Here is a 9,981-nt window from a genome sequence, read left to right on the forward strand (position 1 = left end):
TGTTAAACTGAGGGATCAGCAGGATTGCCAGAAACTTCATAAAGTGCCTTCACCTACTCCTCTACTTACAGACACAACAGCATGATTTTTGTTTGAGGGTTCTGGTTTTGCCTGCTGTTCTCCTTTGAATCTGGAAGTAGGGAATGCCCCTGGGCAGTGCCCTATTGCCAGGAGGGGTCTGCAGGGCAGAGCTGAGCACAGGGCGGGTGGGATGGGGGCTGGCAGCACTGTCAGGGCAGTGACATGGGGACACAGAAATGACTCCTGGCAGAAAACAGCTCCAGGGAGCAGAGAGCCAGGACTTGCTCCAGCATTCTCTTGACTCTGTACTAGGGCACAGGGAGCCTTTTTTTCCCTCAGGTCTCCCCTGTGTTCAGGCGGAGAGAAATGTGAAAGATGAGGATTTCTTCCCCTTCAATGAACGTCTCCTCAGCAACATCAAAATCTGAGCTCATAAAAAGGAATTGAATATATTTTCCCCAAAGAAAGATAAATAGTTTTGAGGAGACTTTTTGGGAAACAGCAAAAGATTGAATAAAAGAAGTTTGTCCTAACTTGTCAATGTCTTCTAGTTCAATCTCCCTGCCTGCAGTGAACAAATGTCCAACAGCAGCTCCATCACCCAGTTCCTCCTCCTGGAATTCGCAGACAGACGGGAGCTGCAGCTCCTGCACTTCTGGCTCTTCCTGGGCATCTACCTGGCTGCCCTCCTGGGCAACGGCCTCATCATCACCACCATCGCCTGTGACCACCACCTCCACACCCCCAGGTACTTCTTCCTCCTCAACCTCTCCCTCCTCGACCTGGGCTCCATCTCCACCATTCTCCCCAAAGCCATGGCCAATACCCTTTGTGACACTAGGGCCATTTCCTACCCGGGATGTGCTGCACAGGTATTTCTTTTTCTATTTTTGGTATCATCAGAATATTTCCTTCTCACCATCATGGCCTATGACCGCTATGTTGCCATCTGCCAACCCCTGCACTACGGGACCCTCCTGGGCAGCAGAGCTTGTGTCCACATGGCAGCAGCTGCCTGGGGCACTGGGCTGCTCTATTCTCTGCTGCACACTGCCAACACATTTTCCCTACCACTCTGCCAAGGCAATTCCATAAACCAGTTCTTCTGTGAAATCGCCCAGATTCTCAAGCTTTCCTGCTCAGATTCCTACCTCAGGGAAGTTGGACTTATCATGGCTAGTTTCTGTTTAGCATTTGGTTGTTTTCTTTTCATCGTACTGTCATATGTACAGATATTCCGGGCCGTGATGAGGATCCCCTCTGAGCAGGGACAGCACAAAGCCTTCTCCACGTGCCTCCCTCACCTGGTCGTGGTCTCCCTGTTTGTCAGTACTGTAATCTTTGCCTACCTGAAGCCCTCCTCCATCTCCTCCCCATCTCTGGACATGGTGGTGTCATTTCTGTACTCGGTGGTGCCTCCAGCAGTGAACCCCCTCATCTACAGCATGAGGAACCAGGAGATGAAGGACGCACTGAAGAAGCTGATTCAGTCAGCTGAATCTCAACAGGGATAAGCTTCCTGTGTCTCTTCAGAAGTCATTTCCAATTCTTATCTGAATCCTTCTGTGCAGTAAGCATTTTATTTGTGAAACTCTTTTTTGTTCCTAAAATGTCTGTATCCACTCCTCTTCCTCAGAGACTTGAACCAGCATCTCTGTCAGAGAGGACATTGTGCGCTGTGTCTGATGGGACAATGCAGCTGGCCTCCCATTAAATATATCCATTATAAAAGAGGCTTGTCTCAGTGCCCATGTCTGGAGGTTGGTATCTTCTTCCCAAGCTGAGGTCAGGAACAGGCTGAAGGAATTGCCCCGCTGAGCGTGCTGCTGTGCTGGGGTTCTCCAGGGGTTCAGGGCAGGAGGGCATGGGGGGATGTGTTAGGGAATAGGCCTGTGCTGCCCCTTCACGTGGGGGTGCCCAGTGCAATGGCAATGATGGCTGATCCAGGGGGATCTCCCTGGGACCATCTCCCCGTGGCTTTCAGCCACCACTGCCCTGCAGAGCAGCACCGCCAGCTCAGGGCCGTGCCTGAGGTGACATCCCATGACAAGAGCAGACCTATTTCTGGAGGCACCAGTTTGGGCAGCTTTTCTCTGGCTGGCACAGCAGGAGCTGCCTGGGGAGCCCCCAGTGCAGGAGTCTTGTGCTGGGGAGAGGGACGGGCACAGAGGGGCTGCCAGCACTGGGCAATCAGGATCTCTTGGAGAGAAGAGCAGCAGAGAGAGGAGACGCTGGCCTGCGTCTGCTCATGGCATGGCTGGCCCCAGCCCTGGGGCTGATGGGGAGGCTGAGAGCCCTCTGTGCCCCAGGAGCTGCTGTGACCTTCCGAGGGGCTGGGGCTGTGGGGTGAGTGCCCAGAGCTCTGCAGCACCCTGCGCTGGGCAATGCCATGGGGCCAGCCAAGACTGGGCTGTTGTGCTGGGATGGGATGGTCTGGGGAGAGTGTGGTGGGCATGGGGAGTGCTGGGGAGGTGCTGGGCTGGGGTGGAAAGTGCTTTGGAGAGAAAAACACCAGTGTACAGCTTATACTGTGTGGAGATGCAGGGTGAGCACTCACACCAGGGGATTTGTGGTGCGGAGCCAGGGCTCATGACAGGGATCAAAGACATGAAGGCAGAGGAGAGAGGATGCTGTTCTGTGCTCTTGGTGGCCTGGCCAGGCTGGGAAGGTGGCCCAGGACATTCATCACCCCCCAGCCTATCTCGCTGGTCATTTCCAGCACTGGCTGCTCACCCGGGTTTATGGGTGAGCGTTGCTGCTAAACCATCTCCATCCTCCTGCTGGTCTCAGTGCCTGTATGGGGGGACCAGCCAGCCCTGCCCGGCCTCTCTCCTGGTGCAGACCCTGGCAGACTGAAGAGAAGGGAGGTCTGTGTATGCCCACATGGGACACAGCTGGGGCTGGGAAAGTGTTGGATACTGGAGGAGCCTGCAAATAGTATGTTATGAGGTTATGTCTTGCTGGAGCTACGGGGGGGACAATGAACTGATTGCTCTCACTGGCATCATAATTGGGGGAACTTACCCTGACAGCAAGTAGGCTGGGGGTGTATAAGAAGCTGGGAGGGGACACAACTGGGACAGCTGACCTCAGCTGACCAAAGGGATGGTCCATACTGTATGACAGTGTGCTCAGTAATAAAAAATACAGGTAAAGCATAAGGGGAGATGTTTGTAGTGACAACGCTGGTCTTCCCAAATAACCGCTGTGCATGATGAAGTCCTGCTTTCCTGGAGATGGCTGAACACCTGCCTGCCGGTGAGAAGTAGTGAATGAATTTCTTTATTGTGCTTGACACTTGTACACAGCTTTGTTTTATTTATTAAACTGTCTTTACCTCAACCCATGAGTTTTCTCACTTTCACCCTTCCGATTTTCTCTCCCCTCCCACTGGGGAGGAGTGAGTGAGTGGCTGTGTGAGCCTAAGCAGTCTACTGTGATTAATCCACAACATCTCAGCCTCTCTAGATCTCCCTGGATGGCAACTCTGCCCTCCAACATATTGACCCTTACTTCCACAATTCAGTGGCATCTTCAATCTTAGTGAGAGTGCACTCTTTCAGTTCTTCCATGTCTTTGGTAAAGATGTTTGCCAGGACAGATCCCAGGGTGAACACTTGCAGTACTCCATGTGTTACTGATCTGCCTGCAGAGAAAAATTCATTCACCATGAACTTCTGAACCCCACCATCAAACCAGCCATCCAGATTGTAATGTCCTTACTTGAGCATTTCGCCATGTCCAAAGAGTGGTGGTGAACGCAGTACAATCCAGCAGGCAGCTGGCCACAAGTGCTGTTCCCCAGGGATCAGTACTGGGGCCAGTTCTCATTAATATCTTTATCAGTGATCTGGATGAGGGGATCAAGTCCACCATCAGTAAGTTTGCAGGCAACACCAAGTTGTGCTGGAGTGTTGATGTGCTGCAATCTAGGAAGGCTCTACAGAGGGGTCTGGACAGGCTGGAGTGATGGGCAAAGGTTGATTGTATGAGGTTCAAGAAAGCTCAGTTTTGGGGTGAGCACTTTGGGCACAACAACCTGATGCAAATCTACAGGCTGGGGGAAGAGTGGCTGGAAAGCTGCCCAGCAGAAAAGAACCTGGGTGTGTTGGTCAACAGCTGGTTGCAAATGAGCCAAGAGAGTGCCCAGCTGGTCAAGAAAGGCAATAGCACCCTGCCTTGTATCAGAAATGCTGTGGCCAGCAGGATTAGGGCAGTGATCATCCCTCTGTACTTCAGCACTGTGAGGCTGCACCTTGAATACTGGGATCAGTTTTGGGCCCCTCATTACAAGAAAGACATTGAGGTGCTGCAGCGTGTCTGAAGAAGTGTAATGAAGCTGGTGAAGGGTCTAGAGCACAAGTCTTATCAGGAGCAACTGTGAGAACTGGGGTGTTTAGAGTAGAGAAATGGAAGCTCAGGAGCGTCCTTATCGGTCTGTACAACTACCTGAAAGGAGGTTGCAGTGAGGTCTGGGCCAGTTTCTTTTCCCATGTAACAAGTGAAAGGACAGGAGGAAATGGCCTCAAGTTGCACCAGGGGAGGTTTAAATTGAATATGAGGAAACATTTCTTTCCTGGAAGGGTTATAAAGCATTGGAAAAGGCTGCCCATGAAAGTAGTTGTGTCACCATTGTTGGAGGTACTTAAAAGACATATAGATGTGGCACATAGGGACCACATTTAGTAGTGGGCTTGGCAGTGTTAGTTTAATGGCTGGATTTGATGACCTTAAGAATATGTTCCAACCTAAATGATTCTATGATTCTGTGACTGACAGGGAAGATGGGGAGTGAGACATGGCCTGTTTAATGTGGCTCACTTATATGGAGCTCCTCTATGGGACAGGCAGAAGTTTAGGTTGGTGCTTGACATAAAATCACAGAATCACAGAATGGTTTGGATTGGAAGGGACCTTTACAGATCATCTAGTTCCAACCTCCCTGCCTTGATGATTAACTTCTATTCGTTCTTTTTCTTTCTTTTTTTTTTTTTTTTTTTTTTTTCTGATTCTTCAGTGTTTTTAAGACTTGTCAAAGAAAAACAGAAAGTACACCAAAAGAGATATTGAGTGAATTGCCAGTGAAAACCAGGTGAGCTACCCCCATGCCTGTGTGTTCCTGGCAAGGAGTCTGTCCTGAGAAGGGGATCCAGCCTCTGCCACTCTCTGGAGAGGGAAATCAGCAGTGCCCATGCCTCCTGGGGACACAAAAGGAGACTTTTACAAGAGCAGCCTTCATGTGAACTGCTTTGGAAGGGCGACTTGAGGATGGCTTACATTGCAAATACTGATTGAATTGACATTGCCCAGAATGTCTACAAAGCAAGCAGAGTGCTACATTGCACTAATTTACACTCAATTAATTCACTTTGCTTTGTTTCTTTGTTTCTTTCAGGTACTGCTACTCTTAGGGAAGTCATACTAACATCTTAAGGATTCTTGACAGAAGCCTCACTCTGTTTACATCTCAAGGAATGAGATGCCAGAGGCCAAGGGAAGGACAGGTTGGACACTCATCAGGGATTTAGCAAACCAAAGCGTGCTCCCCTCTCCACAGTACCATACCCCCGTTATCGAGAGATGTGAGAAACTCTGCAAACTAGATCTGGATTTACAGTTGTGTAACTTATGCCTAGTTGAAAAAGGTGTTTTCATGCAAGATCACGTTTTGAGATTTCATTTGAGCCCAAACCATTTAAATTCACACTACCTCCATCTTCATTCCGATGCTGCGTGATGTGTGACAGAGCTGTTCTGTATCTTCAGGCAGGATGGGGAAAAATTTGATGCCTGAACTGGAAATTGTCCCCTTGCCAGCAATGTGAATGCAGCAGGCTGGAGCCAAGAGGCCCAAGAAACCAAATTTCCGTAGGAACATCTAATGAAACATCCCGTAGGCTGTTGGACTTCCTTTCTGTTGATAGAGAATTTGTAAATCCAGATGATACAGCTTCATCTATTTTTTGTTTCTCTTTGAAACTTGTCTCTCAGCACTGAGGTACTTAGCATGTATTGTTACTTTAAATGTCTGGTTTTGAAAAACTAGCCCAGCGTGTGGAGATTTTTAGTGTCAAATTCAAGGAGGTGATGGGGTTTATACTCTGGGTATCTTTTATCAGGTTCTGTCAGGAGTTTTGCTGAATCCTGATGATTTCCTTCCCTGAGTCTCCTTTCTAGAGAAGCCTCACCTGGAGTTCAAAGTACTCAGGGCTGTCAGGAAAGGCAGGCCTCGCCACAACAGATTCCAGCCTTTCCAGCAGTTCAGAAGTTGCAGCCTGATTTGAGAACTAGTTTAGCAATGCTTCCTCCCTGCAGTGCCTGGGGAGAGCTGAGCTGTGCCTGGGTCACTGAAGGAATTGTTGGTGTTATAAACTGCAGGAGACAGTACAAAGGAGGGGGGAATTTTTTTTTGTTCTTTTTTGCTGGTGCATCACTTATTGATGTTTGGGGAGAAAAGGTCAAGGGCAGAGCAGGGCATTAGGTCTGGGTCATGGATTGCAGAGTGATCACAGAAGGGAAGATGTGGTGGGGTAGAGGCAGAGGGTGAGGCCCCAGGTCTTTGTTCCCAGGCACTGTCAGCACAGAGGTCAACCCTTCATGTTGAGCATTGCAGGTGGGTGCTGGATGTCCCGAGTCAGGGAACTGCTGATTTTTCTGTGGGTGTTTGTGCAGGTAAAGTGTGTGAGCGAGAGCAGAGTCTCAGCCCTGTCTTGTGCTGCACATGTCCCCAGCCCAGCTCCCTCCTTCCCCAGATCCCCTGAGACCCAGTAACTTCCAGCAGAGATGCTGGGGAGGGGCTGGTGGTGCTGAGTTCCAGCTGGGCTGGGCTCTGTTGGAGCCAGCCCAGGAACTCACCCAACTCAGCTGGGGTTTGGGTAAAGTCAGAGCAGGGTCTTTGGGGCCAGATGGCCTGTACCTTTCTCCTCCCACAGGAGGAGTTTCTCCTTTCTGACTCTTTCCCTCACCCTTCCACAACCTCAGACCCTCAGCTTTCTGACATGGACTCACTCATCCAGTGGGGAGGGCTGGAGGCTTTACTCATCCTTGTCAGCTCTGCCAAAGCTGTTTGTCTTCCTCTCTTCCAGAAGCAAAACATTCCCTGCTGGGAGGTGGGTTTGACAATGATGAGAGCACCATGTATTGCAAGGAGCACAGCTGGTGAGGCTGCTTCTCAGGCAGGCACTTTCCCTGGCTGTGCCCTGTCATCATTTGAGCCTACTCAGCAGCTAAACACCACACAGCCGCTCACCCACCCTCCCCCCACTTGGGAATGGGGAGGGAATCGGGGGGGCAAAGGGAGACTCACGGGTTGAGATAAAAACAGTTTAATAACAGTAACAGAATAATACACTGACAGCAGTATCAGCAGGTAATGTACAATACAGCTGCTCACCACCCACCAACTGACCAACACCCACCTGCTCCCAGCTGGTGAGCCCAAACACAAAGCCACCACAGCAACACTCCCAGAAGTGAGAGCTCCCCCCACCCGCTCCTGCCTTTATATGGTGAGCACAATGTCACATGACATTGAATATCAGCCAATCGGGGCCCAGCCCTCCAGCTGTGCTCCCCCCACCCCCGCACACAGGTGAGGGCACTGGGACCTGGGGAGCCCCTGGGGTCTCTGTGCTGCAGCACTCCTCCAGCTACTGAAACCAACAGGAACTCTAGTCCAGCCCCAACCAGGACAGTATCCACCCCTTATTCCAGATCATTTATGTTATGCTCACGTTCCATATTTCTAATACATTATTGTTATTTCCTATCCTCTTCCTTGGTCAAAGACATATGCACACAGATATCATTCTTTCAGTCCATGGTCCATCATTGCAGGATGTATCATGAGTTGACTTGGTCCATAGCTTCAGGTTCCATCTGTCATAACAGTCCCTTCAGGCAGGAGGAGCAATGCTCAGTCAATAGGGCAGAGGTGTCCTTGGACCTGGCAGGAGGATGGCATGCAGTCTCTGTTGCAGCTGGAGCTGGTGGCTGATGCATCTGATGGTGTCTGTATTCACAGTCTGCGGCAGTCGCTGGGCATCAGTTGCTGAAACCAGTACTAACTTCATCCGAGTTCATGTTTTCCATAACAAAGCATTGGTAGGGTGGTGTGGTGACTAATCTAATACAGCTTATTGGCTATTTTCACCTAACATTAAGTCCCCTTGAGGCACACATCGGACTTCCCCGTCCTTCTGCATTACCCACCAAGTGCACCCAGGTCCTTGGGCAGAGGTAATCCCATGTATGGGCTTACTTTTACCTGAAGGAGGTATAACCCAGACGGTCTTCCCCAGCATGTTTTTAGGGTGCACTACCGGGACTCTGTCTCCATCTACAGTATGCAGAATGTTTGACTGGGCAGGGCCAGCCTGGTTGGCAGATCCTCTAGTATTGACTAACCAGGTGGCCTTTGCTAAATGTTTGTCCCAATACTTAAAAGTTCCGCCTCCCATTGCTCTCAGCATGGTCTTTAGTAGCCCATTATACCGCTCAATTTTCCCGGAGGCCGGGGCATGATAGGGGATATGATATATCCACTCAATGCCATGTTCTTTTGCCCAGATGTTTATAAGGTTATTTCGAAAATTAGTACCATTATCTGACTCAATTCTATCTGGGGTGCCATGCCACCACAGGACTTGTTTTTCAAGTCCCAGAATAGTGTTTTGAGCAGTGGCATGGGGCACAGCATATGTTTCCAGCCATCCGGTAGTTGCTTCTACCATTGTGAGCACATAACTCTTACCATGCCGAGTTTGTGGAAGTGTAATGTAATCGATTTGCCAGGCTTCCCCATATCTATACTTTAACCATCTCCCTCCATACCAAAGAGGTTTTAACCACTTGGCCTGCCTGACTGCAACACAGGTCTCACATTCATGGATACCCTGTGATATAATGTCCATAGTTAGGTCCACCACCTCAGTCACAAGCCCATCTATATGTTGCGTCTCTTCCTTGATGGCCTGAGGAGTTATGAGCCCAACGAGGCAAAAATTTTTCGCCCTTATGCTGCCAGTCCATATCTACTTGGGCCACCTTAATCTTTGCAGCCTGGTCCACCTGGTGGTTGTTTTGATGTTCTTCCGTTGCTTGATTTTTGGGTATTAGAGCATCTCCGTGGTGTACTACCACAACCAAGTTCTCTATTCGAACAGCAATATCTTGCCACAAATAAGTAGCCCAGATGGGTTTGCCTCTACGCTGCCAGCCACTCTGTTTCCACTGCTGCAACCACCCCCACAGGGCATTTGCCACCATCCACGAATCAGTGTAGAGGTAAAGGACTGGCCATTTTTCTTGCTCGGCGATACTTAAGGCCAGCTGGATGGCTTTCACCTCTGCAAATTGACTGGATTCACCCTCTCCTTCAACAGCTTCTGCGATCTGTCATGTGGGGCTCCACACAGCAGCCTTCCACTTCCGATGTTTCCCTACAATGTGACAGGACCCATCGGTAAATAAGGCATAGCGCTTCTCATTATCCGGTATTTCATTATATGGTGGTGCCTCCTCAGCTGGGGTCACCTCTTCCTCTGGTGACATTCCAAAGTCTTTGTTCTCTGGCCAATTTGTAATTACTTCTAGTATTCCTGGGCAGTTGGCGTTTCCTATTCGAGCCCGCTGTGTGATGAGCGTGACCCACTTACTCCACGTACCATCAGTTGCATGATGTGTCGAGGGGACCTTCCCTTTGAACATCCAGCCCAGTACTGGCAGTCAGGGTGCCAAGAGGAGCTGTGCTCCTGTACCAATTACTTCTGAAGCAGCTCGAACCCCTTCATATGCTGCCAGTATCTCTTTTTCAGTTGGAGTATAATGGGCTTCAGATCCTCTATATTCGCGACTCCAGAATCCCAGGGGTTGACCCTGGGTCACCCCTGGTGCTCTCTTGTAGAGCGGATGGATGTTTGTGGTCCAACAAAAGCATTATCTGCTTGCTGGTCTTTGTGC

General features: G+C 49.9%; 2 protein-coding genes across 2 annotated transcripts; both read left to right on the plus strand.

The window, feature by feature from the left end:
* Positions 1-599: 599 nt before the first annotated feature.
* LOC122154267 (olfactory receptor 14I1-like) lies at positions 600-977 on the plus strand (the record flags this gene model as incomplete). Its single annotated transcript, XM_042801619.1, has 1 exon — positions 600-977. A coding segment is annotated over exon 1 (378 nt), but the record flags the coding sequence as incomplete, so codon positions are not given.
* Positions 978-980: 3 nt separating this feature from the next.
* LOC122154248 (olfactory receptor 14A16-like) lies at positions 981-1,735 on the plus strand (the record flags this gene model as incomplete). The annotated part of the gene is made up of 2 exons (XM_042801608.1): positions 981-1,442; positions 1,658-1,735. Coding segments are annotated over 2 exons (540 nt in total), but the record flags the coding sequence as incomplete, so codon positions are not given.
* Positions 1,736-9,981: the final 8,246 nt, after the last annotated feature.

The sequence above is a fragment of the Tyto alba genome, unplaced genomic scaffold, assembly GCF_018691265.1.
Source record: "Tyto alba isolate M040663 unplaced genomic scaffold, T.alba_DEE_v4.0 Super-Scaffold_35, whole genome shotgun sequence".
Lineage (NCBI taxonomy): Eukaryota > Metazoa > Chordata > Aves > Strigiformes > Tytonidae > Tyto > Tyto alba.